General features: G+C 36.6%; 1 protein-coding gene across 2 annotated transcripts in view; it reads right to left on the bottom strand.

The window, feature by feature from the left end:
• Positions 1-23,261, bottom strand: part of LOC131067960 (glutamine--tRNA ligase) — a 97,173-nt gene that overhangs the window by 4,479 nt on the left and 69,433 nt on the right. For both annotated transcript variants that reach the window (XM_058003129.2, XM_058003130.2), the window contains exons 12-18: positions 15,156-15,246; positions 14,989-15,075; positions 14,658-14,855; positions 14,444-14,542; positions 12,322-12,453; positions 12,055-12,191; positions 7,775-7,874 (exon numbers count right to left, since the gene is read on the bottom strand). In XM_058003129.2, coding sequence (XP_057859112.2) covers positions 7,775-7,874; positions 12,055-12,191; positions 12,322-12,453; positions 14,444-14,542; positions 14,658-14,855; positions 14,989-15,075; positions 15,156-15,246 — 844 coding nt within the window. The remainder of the gene's footprint in view (positions 1-7,774; positions 7,875-12,054; positions 12,192-12,321; positions 12,454-14,443; positions 14,543-14,657; positions 14,856-14,988; positions 15,076-15,155; positions 15,247-23,261) is intronic.

The raw sequence follows: 23,261 nt of genomic DNA, 5'->3' as shown, positions 1-23,261 counted from the left end.
TCAGAATGAGAAAGGACTTGGAGAATGAATAGGAAATAAAAAAACAAAAAAATGAAATAAGGTAAAAACCAGCAACTATCATAAAATCAAAACAGTCAAACAAATTTCAGTCAATCTGAACCTAAATAATTAGACTGTTTCAAGTGGATTTGACCGGCAAAGTCATCATAAAGCTATCATATGAAATAGAGAGAAGAAATTAAAATGTGTCCAAGCTCTCAGAGAAGACAAAAATGAGCAATTGCCCTAGTGGGAAAGAAGAAAGAAAAGAATGGGATAATGCAAAAACAAGGAATTGTCATAAAATAAAAAATGTTCAACAAATTTCAAGTGGATTTGAACTGCATAGATCAGTCAAACAAATTGTCATAAAGCTGTTGTACGAAAAGAGAGAAAACAAAGTAAAATGTGTCCATAAAGTGAAGGGAACAGCATATGTTGTAGAAATACTTTAAGCATCTCTAAAAGTAAAATTTTGGGTGAACATAATGATATAGCTGATTTTCTAAATCTCATTTAACATTTGTGTATCTCCTACTTATATACCTCATTTGATCACAAGTAAGAAAAACAAAAGTAAAATGAAAATCAGAAATCCTGTTTTAGTTTTAAAGTTTTTTTTTGTTGAAGATTTATAGCTGCAATAGAGATCTAAGATAATATCTAACTCCTCTTCTCCACCATGGAGTCTCTTCACTTTCCTGTCGGTGACTCTTCCTCTCCACCATCGAGTCTCTTCACTTCTCTGTCGGTGACTCTTCATGTCTATGTGGCTGACGGTGAGGCTGTCGATGACTCTTCATGTCCATATGGCTGTCGGTGAAGATGTAACTGTTGGTGTCTTTTCTTCTTCCTTCCTGGTGTCTCTTCACTTGCAATTCTAATTCTTTATATTCATTGCTCTTCTTCTTCGGCAGATGGATAGATATATATTGCTGGCTTCTCTCATTTGTCTGTAGCAAGTTGAGAATATTGTGTATGTAGTCTGTCAGATCAGATATATTATATGTTTTCTATGTTCTGAATTTTCATACTTATGAAAGTTTATAGAATGTATAAGAGATGTATCATTTGACTTCATTGTCAAGATTGATTTGTGGAGAATCAAACTTATCTTATTGAGATTGATAGTAATCTGAAACTATCAACAGTTGTATTCATTTTCAGAGAAATAATAAAGTTCATTTTTGAGTGGGCTGGGTTTTTCACCCTCAAGTGGAGGGTTTTCCTAGGATAAATTCTGTGTATTTTGTTTCAGATTTCTGTGTTGCTAAAACATTAACATGGTATCAGAGCAAGGTTCCTTCTATACAGCCTAACCACTTGAAGGTAGATCCTGTGCTTCAGAGGGACTCTGACATATCGTCAGAAGTAACCTTGGACGAAGAGGTCAAAAGATTGATTTCAGCTTCGAAGGGAGCTTGTGGAAGCCTTACGTTTCAACTTCAGAGGGAGCTTAGCATTTCGGCTTCAGAGGGAGCTTGTCATTTCAGTTTCAAAGAGAGCCTGACATTTCAGCTTCAGAGGGAGCCACGTCATCGTGAAAATTTGGTTAATGCATTTTTCTCTGTGATGGAGAAATTTGAAGTGAAAGCCCTTGCTAATGAGTTCTTCTCTGTGAGGGAGAAGTTCAAGGTGAAATACCTTGTTAATGAGTTCTTCTCTGCGAGAGAAGTTCGAGGTGAAATCCCTTGTTAATGAATTCTTCTCTGAGAGAGAAGTTCGAGGTGAAATCCCTTGGTTAACGAGTTCTTCTCTGAGAGAGAAGTTCGAGGTGAAATCCTTGTTCCACCCTCTGGGAGTAGCTATGGTGGATCCACCCACTGGGAGTAGCCATGGTGAAAGTCACCTGTGTGTCTTCATGACTTTATTTTATGTTTTTCTGATTCACTTTCCTGTCAATGACTCTTCCTCTCCACCATGGAGTCTCTTCACTTCTCTGTCGTTGACTCTTCATGTCTATGTGGCTGACGGTGTAGTTGTGGCAATCGATTACTCTTCATGTCCATATGGCTGTCGGTGAAGATGTAATTGTTGGTGTATTTTCTTCTTCATTCATGGTGTCTCTTCACTTGCAATTCTGATTCTTTATATTCATTTTCTTATTCGGCAAATGGATAGATATATATTGCTGGCTTCTCTCGTTTGTCTGTAGCAAGTTGAGAATATTGTGCATGTAGTCTGTCAGATCAGATTTATTATATGTTTCTGTGTTCTGAATTTTCAGACTTATGAAGGTTTATAGAATGTATAAGAGATGTATCATTTGGCTTCATTGTCAAGATTGATTTGTGGAGAATCAAACTTATCTTATTGAGATTGATAGTAATCTGAAACTATCAACAATTGTATTCATTTTCAGAGATATAATAAAGTTCATTTTTGAGTGGGCTGGGTTTTTCACCCTCAAGTGGAGGGTTTTCCCAAGATAAATTCTGTGTATTTTGTTTCAAATTTCTGTGTTGCTAAAACATTAACATTTTTAACTGTTGTTGGTGTAAATAATTATTCATCATGGATATTATTACACCTTACTTAAGTTTACTTAGGTGCATGCATTTAATAGTAGTTTGGGTATGAGACACTTGGGTGTTTGTGCCACATTGGGATAGTGTGTGTAGGAGAATTTCCACCTTTTATGGTGTTGATCTTATCTTCTTGTTACATTCCACCTCATGTGGAATATTATATTATTTCTCCTACCTACCCACACCTATTTCCTACCTACCCTTGTTTCTTATTATGCCACATGTCATGTTTGTGTGCTCACATATCCATTAGCCTTGCCTATATAAGCAGGCTCATCTACATTATTTGTACGGGGAATCATTGAACATCTTGTAATGATCCAGTTGATCATATTTTGCATCTTGATAGAATACAGCTTATTCCTATCATACATTTTGTCTCTCTTATTTGTGCTTTCCATTGCCTCTAGGTCTTGGCAAATTCTCACAACTGTTAGTATTTAATTTTTATATTTTTTGTTTCATTATCAAATGTTAATACTAATAATCAAATTAGGATTGCATCTTTTGTGTATCCTCTGCTTCTATGCTTCTTGTCACCTTGAGTAAGCAAAACAAAGGCAAAATCCTTGTTTGACGAATATTGAGAAACGAGGATTCTAAATTTTGTGTATCATTTAATTTAGTGCTTCATCTGACCTGATGTAAGAAAAACAAAAGAGAATCCTTGTGTCTTGAGCCCTTGCATTTGCCAATAAGTTTATGCCTATGTTAAATAATAAATTCCATTTTTTGTATAGTGTCACTATAAATTCTCATTGTATGAGTGACAATGAGGAGGCGCTCAGAACTCTAGCATTGAAAATTAAATTCAAATTGAGATCCAATGAGGAGAATGGAGAAGCTAGTCCAATGAGGAGTGCTTCTCATTCCACTTGCTTTTCCATATAATTGCAAGATTTTGCAAAAGCTTCCTTTGATAAGAAGACCCCTCTAAAAACAATTTGCAACCAATTTGGGAACAAACAAATCAGTAGTTCAGGTGGGATGCTGCTATGGAATTGCTTTCTTTGTGGCTTAGGATCCTATGGCAACATTATTAGAGCTAATGTGTATCGTCCTTGCATCTCCACCAAGGGTGTTGCAACGTGTAAAGGATTGTCACTGAAACAGCCAGGTGAGATATGGCAATTGGTTGGTGGCAAGGATAAGCATGACATAGTCACACCACCTCTGGTAGTGACAGTGGCACTTCCTGACAATGCATGGCTTATGGTACAAGTCCCCCTTTTTCCATCCAATGCATCAAAGACTAAGGAAACATGTCAAGTGACAAGTGCCTCTCCCAACCTAGCAGCAAAGATGTTCAATATTCTAATGGAAGACAGGGCAAATGATACAGTCCATTCAATGTTGCTCACTCTCCTTATTATAAGGAGGTTGTGACTAAGAATATAAGAGTAGGGGCTTCATATATGCCACCAAGGAAGACAAAATTGAGGACCACTATCTTTGAAATTAATCATTTCAAGATGGACATTCTTATGTAGAGAAAGAAAGCTACGTGCATTAGGCATCGCCAACTCATCAATATACTAGTAACGTGTACAAAGGGCCTTGAGAATGACATGCAACACGTGACAAGTGCAGCCAATGTGTGTAAAGCAATGAAGAAGTTGGTCGAAGAGGCCTACATATATATATGGTAGACTCCTTGCTGTGTGCAGCCATGAAAAATGCGTTCAAGGACATCAGGAAAATAGACTAGATCAAACAAGTAGTACTTGATGCCAGAGATATGCAAATGTTTATCTGCAATCACTACAGATCACATTATTTCAGATATTTTCCATTAAGAAATTTCTCAAACAAGAGTGAAATTGTTGGCCAACTCCAATTTAGTGTAGGTGAGAAGGGTGAAGGAAGTGGTGAAGAGCAACAGTTTTAAGGTCAATGACAAATATATTGCCTCCATGATATCCATAGTCTTCACAGCAATCAAATATGAGGACTCTAATCCTCCAAATCTTGAAATATATGACTTAATTGATAATTTGATAGCATGCATGGCTAAAGATGGCCTTTGTACAAATGTTAGACCCTACCTTGTAGTTTTATAATGAACACATTCAACTCATTGTTTAGCATAGGTGGAAGAAGCTCATCACCCCCTTAAACATGGATGCCTATGCATTAAAGCCAAGTGGTACATGCAAAGGTTTGGCAAAGTTGTCCCTATGGCAGATATTGAGGTAAAGACAAACTTATGAAGGCAATTAATAAGATGTACAATATTGAGGATACCACCACCATTCATCATGATTGAACAAAATTCGCTACTCGTGGAATATTGAAAAGAGACAAAGTAGAATAGGGAGACAATGGCATACGACGATCCAATACTATGATGGACTATGCATGAGCCTAATTCATTGACAAGCACACTAGACAAATTTGCCTCTTGTCCCAAGATCTTAATTCTTCTACTACTAAGAGGAACTAGTCTACATGCAGTTTAATCCATTTTATCAAGAGTTATAAACTTACCTCCAAAAGAATAGAGAAGCTTGTATTTGTACATAGAGCTTTGCATCCAATGAACCGTAACACACTTATGTACAAGGAAACTCTACCAACGCGATGGAATGTAGAGGAAGAGAAGCTAACACAGATTAAACATGATCGAGGACAAATAGGGTTGGTTGTTTCTATTTGGAAAAAAATTGAGCTAGATGGTTCCAGCATTTCCACTAATGAGGAATTTGACATGACCTTTGGGGAGGATTATTACAAACGTATACCACTAAGGCATTGACCAATTGTATTTTAATGTTATCATCGTATTTTTAATATAATAATGCGTTGATATTTGGTATAGTCAATGCATTGTGCTTAATAGTTTACAATTCCAATTGCTCTTTCTTATTAATTTTTAATATTCATTTTCCAAGCACTATATTATATTTGCACTACTATCACCCTTCATCCCCAAATTTGGTTCCATAGTCACCCCCTCCTTAAAAACTATCCACAATGTATCCTCATTCCAAAACTCCATGGAAACTATGATGTAGAACTATTTTATCAAAAGTCTAATCTTAAAAATAATAAGATATCTAATTGTTTATTCTAATTTTATCACAAATTATATAATTTACGTGTTTTCTCAGTTGTCGAATTCCAAGTATTAAACATCCCTGAATTGGATCCTAGCTCAAATCTCCTACGGATTCGAACAAGATTCAAATTTCTCCCACTCAAAACGTTGCAACTTTCACATGGTGAATCTAACAACTCTAATGATGGCATGGCAATCCTACATGAATCTCCAACGTTTCGAACTGCACAAACGATTTTCAAAGGGTTTTTTTGAAAAAAAACTCCTCGTAGAAGCCCTAAACCACATATCCACTACGAGATATATATAGTTAGTTCATGAGATATCGTGTCGGACCTAAAAGACACAGAGCTATCAATTCCAATTCCAAATGGGGCTTGATAAATTTGTACCAATGGTTAAGGTGAACGATCTATTTATAGATACTTTGGTATTATTCTATTTAAATATATGGCACAATCCTAGCCACTAGCTTAAGGGCATATAGTGCCATAATTAGAGGGACGTGCAATGAAGGAAATTCTGAAGAAGCTGTAAGTCTTTTTCAAGAGATGCTTGATGAAGGTACTATTCTTGAAATATCTTGTATGGCACTTTGATGAATGGATTGTGAAAAATTGCAAAAATGGCAGTGTTCCACTTGCGTTGGGGACGGGGGGACACGGAGACGCATTTCCGAGATGGGGGGACCAAGGGCCTAAGTTTGGGGACGGCGGGGGGACGGCGGCGGGGTGGTGGTGCTGATATAGTTATACATATACATATAGTACTTGAAAAACTAGTTTTGAAAAGATGTATGACAGTATTACGGTATAAGAATTACATTTCAAATGAGACTATAGGAAATTTGAAATACTAAATCTAAATACCAAGATTTCTTCAATGCTAATTGTGTTGTTATATGGAGCCTAATTCGACTCGGAGGTTAAATTTTCCCTACTTCTATCGGCGCAGTTTCCCCCTATATTTTTCAACGAGGGTTTGGGGGCAGCGCCCCTTGCGCGTTCCCTATCGCGATATAGGGTGGGGTCGAGGGGCAGCGCCCCACGAGGCCAAAAATACTTTTATTATTTTCTAAAGGCGTCAGGTGTTATTTTTCTATTGGCCCACATCCAATTAGGGTTACCCCTTAACCCCCCCCAAAAAAAAAAGTCACATGTTTTTTAAAAACTGCTTTTTTTGGTTAGCTTTGACGTGGGAACGCGGGAGACGCCTGGGCGTCTCCCCGTCCCTCGAGAGACGTTTGGGCGTCTCTCGAGAGACGGGGAGACGCGGAGACGCCTCCACGTCCCGGCGGCGCTTCGGTGGCGGTGGCGGTGGCGGTGGCGGTGGCGGTGGCGGGGGACGTCACGTCCCCGTCCCCCTGTCTCTGAGACGTTTCTGACAGGGGGACGCACCCAAAAAGGGGGGGGACGCGTCCCCATGGAACACTGAAAAATGGCAAAACATATTTATTAAGTATGATCAATAACCATTTGTATTATACTTTGATGAATAAACTCTGCAAATATCTTGTATACATGCTTTGACGAGTATATTATTTTTTATATAATTTATTCAATTGTATAAGTAAATATTACATTTTATATTAATTTTTATTAATTTATTACATCTAATTAATATTATGCATATATAATTTTACATAATTTATATATATTATTAAATTGAAATATAATTATATTTATGAATATATACAATTTTTTGAAATATAGTATATTTATATATTGTATAATTTAAATTTAATTTTAAAATTTTATTTGTATGATTAAATTAGCATAGTAAAATTAGATACAGTATAATATATACAATATTGTTAAATAATAAAATATGTCATACCAGTGATCATACAAACATACCCATACGCATACGCAATTCAGCAACTTAGCTTTTTTTCTAAGATTTATTTTCCAATTTTTTTCTTTAATGAATTCAAGTACAAACTCAAACCAAACAATTTTTTTATCATAATCACCAAATTAAGCTCATGTACTTTATAAAAAGGCCACCATAGCACATACGCCATACTATCAATCCATTGTTAGTCATATGATTTTCAAATTTAAAACTTCAACTAAATAATGAAAATGCTTCATAAAAGTAACAAATCTACACCCACTACATATTCTAAGTGGACTAAAGAGGAAGTGTGAGAATCGGTAAAAGCTTCACTACAGGTTTAAAGGGATACCTTGAGAGGATTAAGAACAACCATAGTTCGTGGGGCTGTTTTGTTCATTTCTTCTCTGATATAATACTCAAGACGATCTAACCTTATCATACTATTATCACTGCAAGAAAAAAATGATTTTAGCTTTTCTGTATCTATTGTCATTTATATACTACACAGATAACATAAAATTTTAGCAAAATCAAAAAGTAAAATTAAAAAATTCCACGACTATAATTTTCACATCTATAACCAACATGGAAGAAATGTGAGGATCAAATAAAGTGCTGTAGAAGAGACCAGTTTCATGCCACACACTTTGTCAAGTTACTTATCCCACATGTAATAGCTCTTCTTAACAATCCAATGGAAAAGTAACTATAAGTGGGATTTTAAGAAAAGCTATCATAAGAACCATGGTTTGCAAACCCTGTGAGTACTCTCCAAGTTGTCGAGTACTCTCTGTTTTTTTTGCTGGGTGAGTTTTCACATGTTTAACTCTCGTGTTTTTATAGATGCAAAAAACATGGGTAAAAATGTCTATGCAGGTAAAACACTGGTTAAAATGCATTTTTCACATGTTGTTTTTGCTATAAAACCATGCATTTTCTCTTCTGAGATGTCAATTTTTAATTTAATACATTTTGTCATTGAATTTTACAACAAAAAAAATGTCTCTTTATGAGATTTTCATTTTTAGTACTTTCTAAGTCCAGTATTTGCTGAGTTGAAAATTTTGGGCCTGTCAAGTACTCTCCGAGTCCGAATCTGCGAACTATGATAAGAACTGTTTATCTCACATGCAAAGGTATTTATCCACAAAAGAGAAAAGTTAATTGTACATACATTCTCTAATATTAGGCTTTCACAAGTGGTCTATGCATGTAGTCTATAAAGTTCTGTTGTAGTTTAAATTTTCCACAGATAAAAGCAACAATATCTGAAAAAGGAATCCAGTAAACATTTCACTCACTTAGAAATGTGGTTCAAGAATCACTCTTCCATTTATACTATTGCTGTTTATTGTATAGCTTTGTAAATGTTGATTGTCTTAGGTTGTCACCCTCCCCCTTTCTTATTTGGTTTCAATGCTTCCTAGTTTTGGCCTCACAGACTTTACTTTTGGTTATTGGAGTTCCTTTTAGCATTCGGGACTGTCAATTGTAAATTGATGTACTTTGAGTCCCATTCACCTACTTTTGTCACTGTAAAACATTATTATAGTTAATGTACAAAACCACAAGTATATATTCACATTAAAACAGATACACAATATGTATACTTAGAACAACTTCTTCTGTACCTTAAACTTTAAAGGGTGAAAGGTAAATTCTCATAATCTATGTTATAGAACAAAAAATTAAAATTAATCTATCACGCATAGATTCAATAATTTCAAAATAGTCATTGCTTTCGTTTAAGCATGGATCATGAACACTGTAGGCCTTATTTGGATCATTCAACCTGGAAAATCAACACTCCCAGTTGAGTATCTACTTAAGCATAAATATTTTAGGGATAGTCATAATTACTATCATGAGTGGTGTTACTGAACTACAGTTCTGCAGTAGCAAAGTCCACAAAGATGAACAAATTTGAAAGAAACAATGATTGATTAAAGAAATCAGAATAATATTTCAATTGCTCGTGAGATGATTGGTATCAGTAAGCTCAGAATCTAAATGCAGCTACAGTAAAACCATTTATTATTTAGGGTAAATAAAGTAGCATTTTGACACAAGTTTTTACCTTGGACACATCATACTAAGGATAAAAAATGGGATAATTATAATGAGTCAAAAAATCATTGATATACTAAGGATAAAAAATGGGATAATTATAATGAGTTAAAAATCATTGATAACATGAATGAAAAAATTCTCTTTCATCGAAATCAAGAATAGTGTAGGATCATAAGAGTTGAAACAATACACACTCAAGAAACAAATGTTTGCAATCTCAAAGTTGACACTTAAGGGTTTGTTATCTGAAATTGCAGAAGTTAATAAGAGAAACAGGAATCGCCCAAAATCGCCGAGTTTGGGCGATTTCCAAGTCGATTCATGCTCGCCGAGTCCATTGGGCTTGATCTTGGACTCAAACGGGTCTGGGTCAAAAAATCGCCCAAAATCGCCACGTTTGGCGAGTCCCGACTCCCAAACTCAGCTGGCGACATGTAACTTTAAGTTAAAACTTAAAAAAAACACAACTTCTAATATGTTTTGAATTGATTTTTTTTGTTTATATTATGCTTTGAGCCTAAAAGTGAACTTCATTTCATTCATTTGGCAAAATAGGGGAAGAAAGGTGAATCGTGAAGAGAAACAATAGAAAAATAACACCCAACGCTTGTATAAAATAATAAAAGTCTTTTGGCCTCACGGGGCACTGCCCCTCGACCCCGCCCTGTATCGCGACAGGGAGCGCATCAGGGGCGCTGCCCCCAAACCCCCATCATAAAATTAGGGGGGAAATTGCGCCGATAAAAGTAGGGAAATTTTAACCTTTGAGTCTGATTAGGCTCCAATTCCATATAACAACATATACTTTCATTTGGTGCATCAAGAGTTGGAAAGGAAGAGTTTGCATCTCATTTGATCATATGATGATATGGATTTTTTATTCCATGAGTTTTGTAATATTGTATACATTTGACAATATTTATATATCTATGTTTGTTATTTCCTTCAGCTACAATTTGCGTTTATGCTTATGTGATTGATGCATACTTGTGTATGTAATCAAATTAGCTTCTATTTGATGATGTTATTGTTGATTTTAGCAGTCAGATTAGCAGTATAGAACAGAAAATCAGAATGCAAAGTAATTCATATGCATAACACACATGTACCCTAGGAAACCTCCCTCTTGAAGGAAAAACCCAGCAACCAAAGATCTCAGATCTGATTAGATTAATGTCAGAAGATAATCAAATACAAATTCGCCCACCTAGGGCATGACAGAATTGACTTATCTGAATCACAAGTTCTGATTTGAACTTGACTGAATCTCCAATCAGATGTAGGGCAGACCTTAGGGCAGATCAGTCTGATATAGTTCACACAGCAAGAGGATAGCTTCTTGGATCAGAAGTCTGCCGATTTACAAGAATGTGAATTCGCTGTCACTCAGAATGTGTTAGCTGACTCTTGGAGAATATTCGCTGACTTCAACATTGAATTCGCTGGCAGAGTGGTATTCGCTGATCAAGTGCACATTATTGTCTATGAAATGGATTACAATCCATTGATTATATAGGAGGTACAAGCATTATATCTTGCCTTAGTCGGCTAAGGACTTTGGCGCCAAAATATAATGCTTTTAGTTTAAGTTACATGAATAGGTCCATGCTTCCACACGTTACATTTGTGTTTGCCCTTTAAGTGTTTTATGTGCCTAGGCGGGACCAATCTCCAATGGTCACGAGTTACATTATGGGGTCAGACCCATTTATAACCACAAGTTACATAGGTTAGGACCTAACCAATAACCCTTTACAAGTTACATATGAATGGGACCTGACCTATTGAATTTACAAATTACACAATAAATTTTAAGGCCGAAGGCCATAGCTAAAATTTACCAAGCTAGGTCGGCCCAATCAAGGGATACGACCTAGCTACATTTTCAACAGTTAGTGTCTTTAAGGTGTATTTAATAAAGGGTGCATGAAACAAGTTTTAAATCTTTAAAAATCTCTAAATTTCTTGAGTTTTTCACTTTGCCGAGTCTGGGCCAAGTTTTGACTCCGAGTCCCGAGACGATTCAACCTTGCTGAGTCGGAGCCGAGTCCGAGTCCAAGTCCCGTTTCTTTGATAAATATATCAATAGAAATTGTGTATTCATTCAAATTAAGGCTCTAAGTAAGTGGAATAGTATAAACTATAAAGCCTTATCACATTTTGAAATTCACTAACTATATTTCTTGAATTTTTTTATAAGCATATCATCATTACCATGGCATAACTACTTTGCCATTCCAAAAGACCCTTATTTGATTAGGAAGAGCAGCTCAGTTGGTCTGCATATGTAACTTTTAATAATAAAATTAAAAAAATAAAACATCGTTTCTTGAGCATGCAGGTTAGCATTGCTGCATTACAGTTTCAAACTTTAAACAACTTTTATACTTGCACATGACTACGTTAATGAAATTTCCTACAATCAGAAATCTTTGTTTCTTATAGTAATTTGTATTTTGAGTGCATCATATCCAATAACATGGCATACAAAATATTACTCACTAATAAAAACATTTTAAGTTACCAATTTATGAGAAAAGAAATGTGTAATATTATTACCTTCTTGTTATTCCAACTCCTCGAACAAAAGTATTAATTGCATCTGAAGAAACACCTCTTCGCCGCAAACCAGCAAGTGTCATAAGTCGTGGGTCATCCCAACCATCAACCCATTTTTCTCTTACTAGCCTATTTAGCTACAAGGAAAATGCAAACAATACAAACATTAGCAGCCAAATGATTTAAAATTAATAAATAAAAAAACTCAACTCAGTTTCTACAAATTAAAGCTATGAATTGGAATAGTTAAGAGGGTGGCATGCAAACCTTACGCTTGGACATTACTGTGTTAGTCACGTTCAGTCTGGAATACTCCCACACATATGGAAGGTATATATCTAAGGATTCCAATAGCCAATAGTAAGAGGCACGACGAGATTCAAATTCAAGTGTGCAGAGCTGCAAGGTTAAGGAAACAAACATACTTAATGTTCCTTCTGACAAGTATGAGCCTTGCCAAAGATCATCCAATGTAGAAAACAATAAAGTAACAGTTAGATAAAAGATTGTATCATTATGGTAAAACAGTCAAAAGTTCAGAATGCTTTCTAGGACACATGAGGAGAACATAAAGTAATTTGACATACTGAAAAAGAATGAAAAATGTAACCAGTACAATGAAGGCAAGGTTAAAATAGAATTTCTAAAAAAGCAATGTTCCATGAGGTTTCCAGAATAAGGACAACAGGAAAACAGAAGGATGAATTTCCTTTAAGGCATAAAATTAGCCCATGTATATACATATTAAAAAACAAGGAATATATAGCTTATTACTTTTTCCATAGATGAAAAAATCACCAAAATTGCAATTTTTCCCAAGTGAAAACCTTAGGTGATTTAATCGCTGTTAAAATCGCAACCAATTTTTCTTAAATCACGATTAAATCGGGCGCAAAACTGGAAAAAATCGCGTTTTAAAAAATGCATAAAATGTTATGTTTTTTGCGTAACCTAAAAGTTTATTTTTGTGGGCAAAAAGTTCATTGTTTTAACGCGCGCGACGGCCGGCTGACGGGAGAGGATTGACTGGAGGGAGACAGCCGACGGATTTATTAATATTTTCTGCATTCTAAAAAACCAGTTTTACATTTTGTGGAATAAAGTATAAACCCGTTTCACTTCTGCATTTTGAAAAAAAAAATTCAATCGTATAAACTATAACTATATAGTATATTCCAGATTAATGATACCTATATAAACTATATATATTATAAACTATAACTATATAGTATGTTCCAGATTATATATAGTTATAGTATAACTATTTGCATTTCAGATTAATGATACCAGTTTGGTCTAAAATTAATTAATCTTCTGATACCATTATAACTATTTGCATATTAATTAATTCTGATATTCTGATTCTAAATAATATAGTATAGACTAAAATTCTAAATTAATATGTTAGTGTTCTATAAATTTAGTGTATATGTGTTTTTTTTAGAATATTTTAAGAAATTATATATTTTCAAATGTTCAATAATTTTGCCGATTTATTGCCGATTTTTTCCCAATTTTTGCCGATTCCCCATTTTTTTAAAATTTCCGGCCAAAAGATTTATTGCCGATTAAGATTTTTTCATCTTTGACTTTTTCTTTTAAAAATTAAGCATCAAAACATCATCAAGAATCAACATCCATATCCATGCAATGAACATCACAAATCTGAAACATGATAGCAAAAATTCATTCCTATTCATTGAGGACAATAAAAAAAAATGACAATCTCCAAGGGATTGAGCCCAATTGATTCAGTCGTTAGGTTCTCATGTTGGAGACCCAGGTCCAAATACCCAAAGTGACATGTTAGCACTGGACTGTGTGTGGCAGTGGAATTCTGCAGTTTGTAGTTGGAGCAGTATCCCTACAATTTGGAATTGTAAGGGTCCTGTGGTGAAAATCTGGTCCTAAGTGGACAATTGTATGACGTGTACACCTAAAAACCAAAACCTAAATAATATAAAAGTATAAATACTTAATAAAATTCTAAGACTCAAATCCTCTCCTCTCCCTTACTCGTAAAAAAAATTGGAATTAGTTTTCCTTTTCTTTTCTTTTATTTTTGGTTAACTTTGGATGGGAGGTTGTGGTTGGTGTGGCTGGATGGCCTTTCTTTCTTGAGTTTGTGTGCTTGCTCCAGTCTATCAATGATGCCCGGCAATCAACTGAGACAGTTATAACTAGCTGGGTTGTCCTAAAGACAACTAGGCTTTCCCAAGTATGCCTAGACATCTCAAAGGGAAAAGAAAAGGAGTGCCCATCAAACACTGTTTCCTGAATATATAATATGAATTCTTAAAGATACCAATATTCAAATACCTTATGAGGAATCACAGGTATTATGTGCATGTAAAAAACACTTAAAACACAAATATGACAGAAAACTTACTGAATGTGTAATGTTCTCAAGAGAATCCACAATGCAATGTGTATAGTCATAGCTTGGATAAATACACCATTTATCTCCAGTGTGTGGATGGGGTGTAAACTGGAGACAGGTAAACAGTCAAGTGAATACATTGAAAAGTAACAGCCAATGACAAAATATCCCAAAAAATCCAAGTTTGCAAATGACTAAAATACCCCAAAAAATCCAAGTTTACCTTTATACGATACGCAATCAGATCATACATATTGTAATTGTCACTTTGCATATCTTGTTTCATTCTAAGAGTTGCCTTTCCTTCATCAATCATTCCTCGCCTCATTTCATCAAACAACTTTAATGACTCTGTAATTGGCCGATTTCTCCATGGAGAATCTAACTTTTTTTCTCGATACTCTTTTATCTCTTCAGGTGTCTGTCAAAAATATTTCAATAATGCATAATCCTTTCTGATTAGTAAAAATCTCTATGCATTCTACTACAAATATGCAATGATTATGTCATTGTTATAATAGTGGAGATATTTTTGCCTCATTTATGGTAGTTACCTGATGATCAACATACGCACGACCACGCTTTATCAACTCCACTGCCAGATCATATAACTCTTGGAAGTAGTCACTACTGTAGGTTATCTGTGACAATAAAACCACACTAAGTACTTCTGGACTAAAAACAAATAAGAAGTTAACATTCAACCATACATCTAAAGTACCTTGAAAGGCTTCCATCCCATCCAATGTACGATGTCTTGAATATGATCAATGTATTCCTGTTTCTCAGCTTCAGGATTTGTATCATCATATCTGCAAGAATTTTGAGCAAATCCAGATCAACCATAGAACTTGAAAAATACATTCCAGATCAATCATGAAACTAAACAAGGAAAAAAAAAATCAGATCAACCATACAACTAAACAAGAAAAAAATCCAGATCAACCAAACAGCCAACATGGTAATATTCACATAGGTATAAGCAAGGCCTTCATTCCAGTTTCCCCAAACTCGCTATCAAAAAGAAGTTACATCACTTATATATTCATTTGTGGCTCCAGTTCTATTTCACCCCTTTTACCATTGCTTTGCTCAGATAGTTTTTCTGCTAGATTATTTTACCTTTTGTGGGATGTAGCCCATGTGTTTTTAAGTCATCTCAAACGAATAGTCACACTAACATTTTTCCTCATTTTTGCTGGCTACATGTATAAGGTGAGAGGACCCACTTAGCACGAAGTACCTTTAAGAATTTGTTAGTGGTAGGGAGGAATAGTGAATGCAATCCACTGCTTTGGGATTTTAACCCTCTAGCCTCTTTCCCTGTCATCAACAGTGCTTTAGGCACCTCTGTATTCCACCATCTTTGCAGTCTGTACTTCCTGGTCTTCAGGGCATGTGGACTTTAGTATAATTTCAGATCATTTGATTTCTATTTATGAACAAAATTCTCCACAATGGACACAAAGTATTCTTGATTATCTGGAAGGAATTATTATTGGTGCTTCTATGCAATAGCACCGAGTTACCACCCCCTTGTAATTCAAGTGTTAAAATACAAAACATATGCTTACTGAAAGATCCCTGATGGATCTCTTTTACCAATCTGCTGTAATTTTTATTTATTTAAATTGATTTTTCCTGCTTATTAATATTTTCTTTCAGAAATAGACAGAAGTTGCAGAAGGGTTGAATTCTTTTTGTATTTTGATGATTTTTCAACAAGTAAATAATGAAGTACAAGTACATGAACAAAGTACTGAAAATGAAGTTCATATACAGCCAAAACAAATTCGATTCAAGGCAGATTTCTGAATATAAAATCAAATATTTGACCAGATGAAGATTTCCAATAATTTCAGGAAGATTACAATCAGGAATAATTCCAACCTGGATGCTGAAAGAGTAACATAACTAGGAATGAAGTTGTGGCAAGATTCCAGCCCTCCAAGTGCTGCACGTGGGAAGGAAAGTGGCTGCCAGGTACAGCCGTATGGTTGCCAAGTACACCCAACTGGTTAGAAACCCCAAACCCCACGCTGAACTCTGTCAGAATTGCTGAACCTCCAGAAAGAATGTCGTACAATCTCCAAGATGCTAATAGCTGCAAACAAATCCAAACCACTGTATTGGGGGCTACGTCCCAAACAGGCAAGGCATTGGGGTTGGCGTCCCAGATGCTGAAAAGCTCTTCCAGAGCCAAATCTCAAATCCAAAATGTAAAATGTGTAAAAGATAATCATAGAATGAAGCTCCTATCCCCTTATAACCCCTCTCAATTGCAAATCGAACCCTAATTGTCTCCAAGTGGCGTGGTCTAGTGGAAATGTTATAATTTCTTATTTTATAGTGGTCATGTTACTAGAAAATGACCTTTTTCCCCATAGACAGAAATCCGCTCACTGAATTGCCCTGAGACCAAAGAGAAAGATTTAAAGAATTTCAAGATCTTTCCAACGAGCTATCACACAATAGGATGCGCATCCAGATGAGACCAAAAATCCCCTTATTACTCCAAAATGGCTAACAACTTAGCCTTATTTAATTATTAAACGCTAACTTAGGAAATATTAAAAATATAACCCAAATAGCCACAAAATGCCCAACTGACATTACAAACCCTAAAATCATCCTATCACCTGTCTGTGACTGAAGTCGGAAATCAAGGATTCACTGGTAGTCTCATCCCTAAAATCTAGGGATGTTCCTAAAATTTAGGAAACAAGCCCAATCTCTTTGAAACTGAAACCATCTAAAAGGTCATGAATAACCTCACGACTGGCAACTGTCACGACCTCCTAAAATTTAGGGATACCCCCTAAAATCTAGGAACTGCTCCAAACTGGCTCCAAACTGCCTGTAAAGCCAAAATCCAATCACTATATGCACTGAATGAGTCCCAATCAACCTCTGCTAGCCTACGAGACTCCAATGATAGGCCAACTCCTCCGTCTCCGATGTCCACTCTAGAAAGGGGACATGACAAGCCTCCCCTCTCGGAGTTGCTTGCCCACAAGCAACTGAAACACCAATCCTCCACCATCCCAAATAAGATGTAAACAAATCATTGCATGTAAGTGCTGCTCATCTCTGATATAAACAACATGCAATGCCCCGGTTTGGAATGGCTCCTCAAAATGCTGAAGCACCTGTGCTGTCAAATCAACACTGTCTGGGTCCCAGAGCGAAGCATAGCTCCCGCTGAATACCTCAAGTGAGCAATGGAAAACTATATCATCTCCATAGATCAAATATCCATAAATGCCAAGACCACTAGTGTGTCTGTGATCACCAACATGCATAACATCCGTCATAATATCCAATGAATGCCAATCCATGGAAGACCCTCTGTGATCTGACCCCATCTGACACAAGTGACACACAACTGCCACACACTGCTGCTGATGTGCCGGAAGATCTAATGCCAACTCACTAGACAATATATAATACTGACTAAAATCATCACTGTCCAAGCTGGCATCTAAAAATATGTAATCACCAACTAGCAATGAAACAATCACCCTGTCTAGAGAATCAGGTGAAATTGCCACATCAACTGGCTCAAAGTACTCACTAGGAGTAACATCACATAACTCATCCACGCCAGCTATCTGATGACAATCAACCTGTGGATCAACTGTCGTCCCACTCTGCTCGATAAACTGAGATGGATAGTGGGTAAACTCCAGCTCCATCCTCGTGATATTCCGAACATACCGTCCAAGTGTCAACAACCATTGTACACCCACGACTACATCTATACATCTGAAGTGAAGCAACCCATGTAGGATCCACGAAAGGAAGGTACTACACATGTCTATACCATGATCCCACACAAACCACCTGTAGGACATAAACTGCTCCTGCTGCTCTCCTCTGATATAAGTGCCATATAATCTTAATATCTGGAGCAACATACTATAATCCCTATAAGACGCTGTATCAAATGAATCAACACCTGGATCCCAAATAAAACTAAATCCACATCCATCTGTCATGAAGAGACAATGATAGTAAGAGGCATCGTCGATACCGTGTCTCTCTATAGCCACTGTGAAACCATAAATACCACCAATCTTCAATGTTGAAATGGACCCATCAATAAGACAATTTCCAACAAGCAAAGTGTGATGGAAACCTCTCCAAAACCTTTGATCAGCGGCTGCAACTTGCCCAATTTCTCCACAAGTTAGTATGTCTTCATTGGAGGATGCCAAATAAATATATTGTTTAGCCATGCACCAAATATAGTCTCTTACACACTGATCTTCATAGCCCACTATCACATCTAAGAAAACTGAGTCACCAATTAATAAGTACATCGCTGCCCTATCATATGAAAGAGGTGACAAGTCCACAAATGAATAGTAGATGTTTTTGTTCTGCAACATGGATAAACCTTCAGTGGCTGGTCCACTATGAATGCCACCTAACAACTCATAAACTTCACACCTAGTCTTCCCAACTTGAATGTTCTCAATGCAAGGTTTCAAATTTGACTCATTAGATGAAGGAAAATTGCTGATCAAACTCAGAAAATCAAACTGATTTCTATTTCCATTCAATATATCTTCGCTGTCCTTTTCTTCCCTTGGAAGAAATAAAGATCTAATGGATGATTCTCTTTGTATCCTTGCATCATCTAACCGATTGTGACGCTCTTTGACTCTTTGGAGGTGGTGTCTTGCTTGGGCAGCAAGCGTTTTTGCTTGGGCAGCTCTATGTAACCAATCTTCGTTCAACTTTTGGCAATGTTTTATATCAGCTGCCCCAAAGTACACAAAATCAGACTTATGGTGAGTTGTATTATTTGCATCAGCATAACCCATGCTTGTACCATAAGCACCCGCAAATGTAGAATGCAAATCTCTATTCTCTTCATGACCAAAGGCTGTCATATCTTGAGGGAGATATGTTATGTAACTGCTATTATGGACTTTAGAATTATGATCATACTGTGGTGACAAATCTTTGGATTCACTACACACCATTAAATTTCGACTTTCCTCATGGTCTTCCCAATTGAGAAGAGGAAGTAGTGTGACAAATGAATCCAAACTTACGCTGTCCATTTCAACCTCATGTTCTTCATCAATTGCTGATTCAAAATCAGTCTTTGGGCAATCTGAAAACTCATCAAACCTCTCATGAATGTCTTGTGTATTGCTTGAAGTTACAAACTCTTCCTTCACATCTTCCACCAAAAATGATGGGACAGCGTTGTAACCAACCAAAGAGGCACCAATTGGATCTACATGTCTCTCAAAATCTTCAAATAGTTTCCTACCAATCTCACTGGTAAACATCATATCTGCTCCTCTTCCTTTGCTTCCCTTGCTCTCAATTGACTCTTGTTTTGTTCTTGGTTGATGACGTGGACTTGAAAACATCAAGTCATCTTCAACTGGTACACCCATGAATTGTGTGAAGGAAAGGTGGTCACGTATCTTTTTAGGAAGAGAGCAATACTTATCATAGTTGTTCATAACTATATCATTGAATGTCTTGGCAGGAGACCTTCTCCTTGTACTTGTTGAAGGAGTTGTACCCTTAGACTGTCTGGAACTCCTTGAAGGTGTTTGTTCAAATTCTTTTCCTGCTTGTTTATTTCTAAACAACCCTGTCATGATGTCCAATTTGATTTTCAACCAAACTAAACTCAAATCTGAATTAGAACTCTTGATCTTCACCCAACAGGCTGGCAAGATCAAAGCTCTGATACCACTGAAAGATCCCTGATGGATCTCTTTTACCAATCTGCTGTAATTTTTATTTATTTAAATTGATTTTTCCTGCTTATTAATATTTTCTTTCAGAAATAGACAGAAGTTGCAGAAGGGTTGAATTCTTTTTGTATTTTGATGATTTTTCAACAAGTAAATAATGAAGTACAAGTACATGAACAAAGTACTGAAAATGAAGTTCATATACAGCCAAAACAAATTCGATTCAAGGCAGATTTCTGAATATAAAATCAAATATTTGACCAGATGAAGATTTCCAATAATTTCAGGAAGATTACAATCAGGAATAATTCCAACCTGGATGCTGAAAGAGTAACATAACTAGGAATGAAGTTGTGGCAAGATTCCAGCCCTCCAAGTGCTGCACGTGGGAAGGAAAGTGGCTGCCAGGTACAGCCGTATGGTTGCCAAGTACACCCAACTGGTTAGAAACCCCAAACCCCACGCTGAACTCTGTCAGAATTGCTGAACCTCCAGAAAGAATGCCGTACAATCTCCAAGATGCTAATAGCTGCAAACAAATCCAAACCACTGTATTGGGGGCTACGTCCCAAACAGGCAAGGCATTGGGGTTGGCATCCCAGATGCTGAAAAGCTCTTCCAGAGCCAAATCTCAAATCCAAAATGTAAAATGTGTAAAAGATAATCATAGAATGAAGCTCCTATCCCCTTATAACCCCTCTCAATTGCAAATCGAACCCTAATTGTCTCCAACTGGCGTGGTCTAGTGGAAATGTTATAATTTCTTATTTTATAGTGGTCATGTTACTAGAAAATGACCTTTTTCCCCATAGACAGAAATCCGCTCACTGAATTGCCCTGAGACCAAAGAGAAAGATTTAAAGAATTTCAAGATCTTTCCAACGAGCTATCACACAATAGGATGCGCATCCAGATGAGACCAAAAATCCCCTTATTACTCCAAAATGGCTAACAACTTAGCCTTATTTAATTATTAAACGCTAACTTAGGAAATATTAAAAATATAACCCAAATAGCCACAAAATGCCCAACTGACATTACAAACCCTAAAATCATCCTATCACCTGTCTGTGACTGAAGTCGGAAATCAAGGATTCACTGGTAGTCTCATCCCTAAAATCTAGGGATGTTCCTAAAATTTAGGAAACAAGCCCAATCTCTTTGAAACTGAAACCATCTAAAAGGTCATGAATAACCTCACGACTGGCAACTGTCACGACCTCCTAAAATTTAGGGATACCCCCTAAAATCTAGGAACTGCTCCAAACTGGCTCCAAACTGCCTGTAAAGCCAAAATCCAATCACTATATACACTGAATGAGTCCCAATCAACCTCTGCTAGCCTACGAGACTCCAATGATAGGCCAACTCCTCCGTCTCCGATGTCCACTCTAGAAAGGGGACATGACACTTACTATCAACTAATATACTTTATTTCCTCGAGACGTTCAAAATTTCACTAGATAAGCGTGTATATATGTCTTGAATATACTAACTTTATTTCTGCTATCCAATCAGCTCAGTTCATTTTATTCTTTTAGGTAATACTAATAGTAGTGGTACAGGGGCCCCAGCCCAGGAAACGAGCAAAAGATTACAGAACAACACAAGAAACAAATAAACAGCCTACATGAACAACCCATGCAACAGCGCAGCAAGCCATGGGCAATTGTAAACCGAAGTAGTAAGCCTACTGGGAGCAAAACATTACAAAACAAGAACCCATCAGATAACAGGCTTGTTAAGGAAGTTCTGAAACACCCCAACTCCAACATCATCTTTGACCTCATCAACCCTTTCAACCATTCAGCTGTTCCGACCCTCAGCCACCACAATCACAGACTTAGGTTAAAAATCACCATTCCCTGCAGACTGCCCTAAAGCCTCAAATTTGACTCCACGAATAATTTCAAACCTTTTAAATGGCTTTCTCCAATTGTCCACCCAACAATCGAGGACGGATATAAGCATTGGTGACTTATGGTGTTCTTTTGTTGTGAGAAACCAACAAACACTTCACTACAAAGCAAGTCAAGGTAGAAAGTAATTTCAAGTGTCTAAAACAATGTTTACATCCCACAGCTATGTCTTGATCCAAGCTAATTCTAACTTTGACCAAACGAGCACCAGCCAAGATCTTCAGACCTTCCCTGTTATCAGCTTCCTTGGCACCGTCTTCCTCATCCTGCTCTATCAACATCGCATTCTTAGATAGGAGCAAAAAGCTCCAACCACCCCCTCACCTCCTCAAAAAGAACTCGACAAGCTACAATAACAATTGCACAGGAGCGCAAGGAACCATTAGTGATTTAGCAGTATCTGAGTCCACAAGCAATCCCATGTCACCGAAAACAATAGTAGAATATGTTTTATATAATCATCTTTATTTAGTTTTAGTTTTTTTGTGTGTAGAAGGATTTTCATCAAACATAAAAACTCAGAGGACTGTTACAGGTTGCTATAGGCGTGTAGAGGCTTCTATAAGTGTGAAATTAATTGCTAAAGGCCACCTATGAGCTGCTGCAGGCATTATTCTAGACTCTTGCAGGTGTTCAATAGTGTGCTGTAGGCACATCGGAGGTTGCTGCAGTTGTTTTGAGACCATGACAAGCACATAAGAAGTTGTTGCAGGTATATTAGGACCTGCTATAGGCACTATTTACACTGCTACGTGCAACATGATAACATTCTAGAGGCCTTTGGTGGTAAGTCATAAGTTGAGAATTTGGTCATGCATTTACCATTGCTTCTAGAAATATAATCAATGACAGATAGATATGCAACAATCTTGTGTTTTGTTGATGGCCGTTGTTCCACGTGGCAATTGACCAACTTCTTAAAGGGGCCAAGATTTTGTCTTTCCTGGCATGGGTTGGTTCTAGGCAATCAAAATTTCACAATTTGGTTGCTGCTCATTCTTTTTTTATGCACTGCCTATCCCTTTTCCTCAATAACCTCTTTTCCCGAAGTACTCTTAACCAGATTGAGAACAATGAAGTTTGGACAACAGAAGATATTGTGTAAACAGTGAGCAGAGACATAACCCCACTTGAATGGATCCCTACTACTATTGGCCAGCTTGCAACAAGCCACAGAACCTA

Source organism: Cryptomeria japonica, chromosome 6, assembly GCF_030272615.1.
Source record: "Cryptomeria japonica chromosome 6, Sugi_1.0, whole genome shotgun sequence".
NCBI lineage: Eukaryota > Viridiplantae > Streptophyta > Pinopsida > Cupressales > Cupressaceae > Cryptomeria > Cryptomeria japonica.
The sequence above is the reverse complement of the archived record's forward strand: the minus strand, read 5'-3'. Positions and strand labels throughout refer to the sequence as shown.